The sequence below is a fragment of the Cyprinodon variegatus genome, unplaced genomic scaffold, assembly GCF_000732505.1.
Source record: "Cyprinodon variegatus isolate N-32 unplaced genomic scaffold, C_variegatus-1.0 Scaffold1331, whole genome shotgun sequence".
Classification (NCBI taxonomy): domain Eukaryota; kingdom Metazoa; phylum Chordata; class Actinopteri; order Cyprinodontiformes; family Cyprinodontidae; genus Cyprinodon; species Cyprinodon variegatus.
The window spans coordinates 109,712-111,775 of record NW_015151784.1 but is presented as its reverse complement, the minus strand read 5'-3'; the positions used below and the strand labels follow the sequence as shown (position 1 = coordinate 111,775).

At 42.5% G+C, this 2,064-nt stretch overlaps 1 protein-coding gene across 1 annotated transcript in view; it reads right to left on the bottom strand.

The window, feature by feature from the left end:
* Positions 1 to 2,064, bottom strand: part of LOC107102854 (sodium/potassium-transporting ATPase subunit beta-3-like) — a 13,578-nt gene that overhangs the window by 6,062 nt on the left and 5,452 nt on the right. Inside the window, exons 2-4 of the mRNA XM_015402297.1 lie at positions 1,744 to 1,872; positions 1,553 to 1,651; positions 1,207 to 1,394 (exon numbers count right to left, since the gene is read on the bottom strand). Of these exons, the coding sequence (XP_015257783.1) occupies positions 1,207 to 1,394; positions 1,553 to 1,651; positions 1,744 to 1,872 (416 nt within the window). The remainder of the gene's footprint in view (positions 1 to 1,206; positions 1,395 to 1,552; positions 1,652 to 1,743; positions 1,873 to 2,064) is intronic.

Below are 2,064 nucleotides of genomic sequence, written 5' to 3'. Positions count from 1 at the left end.
GATACAGCAGCTCTCCTATCAGTCCGGCTCCAAGATGTGCCCATATCCTGTGCATTCTTAAAGACACGAAGGCTGTCCCGATTAAATGACACCGTGACATCCACAATGTGAAGGAAGGCCTTCTGCTCTGGTATAATCTGACTAACCAAATAACAATGCACATGATGTATAAATAATAAAACCTATCAGGTACAAGCTCTGCTTTTATTCCGATTCACAAACCAAAGCGGATTTTCATTCATTCCGGTTTATGCATTTTTATATAAATCATAAAGCACTAAGATCTGAGTGGCCCATTTAAGAATGGAGTGCCTTCTGGTTGTTTAGTCTTATAAGAACAAACAGGCTTTAATTGGCTCAGTTTTTTTATGTTTTGACACCTATCCAGTCCGTCTGTTGGGTCACATAAGAGCAATCTGTAGTTGAATCGCTGATGTATTTAAGCAGCACTGAGGTCCATCCTTCTTCACATGTTCTAAGTTAGATGATACTCAAATAGCCACCCCTTGTTCTTCTGGATTGTTGTAGCCCCCCCTCCTTTGTTCAGTCATGGTTTTCCTCTTTTCACAATGGCTTCCTTGACCCTTCTTTCAAACCATCTGTCCTCCCTGTCCAAAACACTTTGGTCTTCAAAGTTGTCTCCTTTATGTTTGAGGTGTAAGTGTACAGCTGAACCTTTCCCAGAGCTACTGGATCTCTTGTGCTGTACCATGCATTTGTGTAACTGTTGTTGGTTTCTCCAATGTAGGAGGCTTTACAGTCCTCACTGCACTGACTTGCATATACAATTTCTTTTTTCCAGCTTTTATTGTCATTACACTGTCACAAGTACAGAACAACGTAATTAAATCTCTGCATTTAACCCATCCCTTTGGGGAGAAGTGGGCTGCCATTGTGCGGCGCCCGGGGAGCAGTGAGGGGTTAAGGGTATTTTTGCTCAGGGAGCCAGAACTGCAGTCTGTGGGAGTTGGGCTTGAACTCAGAACCTCTGGATTCCAGGGGTAATGCTCTAACCATTAGGTCACCACTCCCCCCTTTATTTTATTTTATTTTTTAATTTATACAATACTTCAATTTAAGCTTGTTTGGGGTTGCCATGACCCGGATGACTGAGAATTTACACAGGTAAGTTATTCGTTTGTAAGCTGTGGCAAGTTAATAAATACTCTGTACAATCACACACATTCATTTTAGATGCTTACTGACCCGATTCATCTTGACGATGATGCAGGGTTGCCCTTCAGCGTACCCAAAGCTGGTGTCTGGCAGTCCGGAGCACAGACGCAGTGCGCTGCGTTTAAACTGACAAACCTTCTTTTTAGGTTGTTCATCCTGATCAGTGTATTCCCCTACCATACACAAGTCATTCCCCTCCTGGATGCTGTCGTTGTACTCTGTAAAGAAGCACATATGCTTTTGTTTCAAGTAATTCAAATACAATGAATTCTTATCCTGAACCAAACAGACTTAATGCATGGTCTCTGCAGCAGATAGAGGCTTCAGATCCGGTGCTCTAAAACATGCTACATTGGTGCACCCATGTTTGACTCACTCTGCAGAAAGTCATGCAGCTGTTGGACATACGGGTTGTACTTCGTTGGATCAGAACGGTTGTAGGAAATCTCAAAACCAAGAGGACGGACAACCAATCCTGAAATTAGCCAAAGTAGTGATTAAACAGTGGAAATATAAAGTAACGTATCTCTTAGCTAGCATTGATGGAGGGAGGGAGATCAGACTAACCTGGGTTGGCCAGTCGGTCCTGGTGCCTTGGAACATTATCATCTAGTGTCTGTAGCATCACCCACATGGTGAGGGTAAACATTCCCGCCAGGAAGCCATAAAAGATGAGGTAGAAGAGGAAGATCAGACCTGGAAGGAAAACCAGACATGTCTTGGTTTACATCTGCAGAAACAAGCATGATATCAGTCAGTCTTGTATCCTTGGTTTGGTCAAAGCAGCTCATTCCAATGGTCTTTAGGATAATTAAGGTGCAGACATTAAAGTATTCCAGCCTGTAGCAATTGCCCGTAGATTAAAAAAAAAACATTGACAGTAAATAA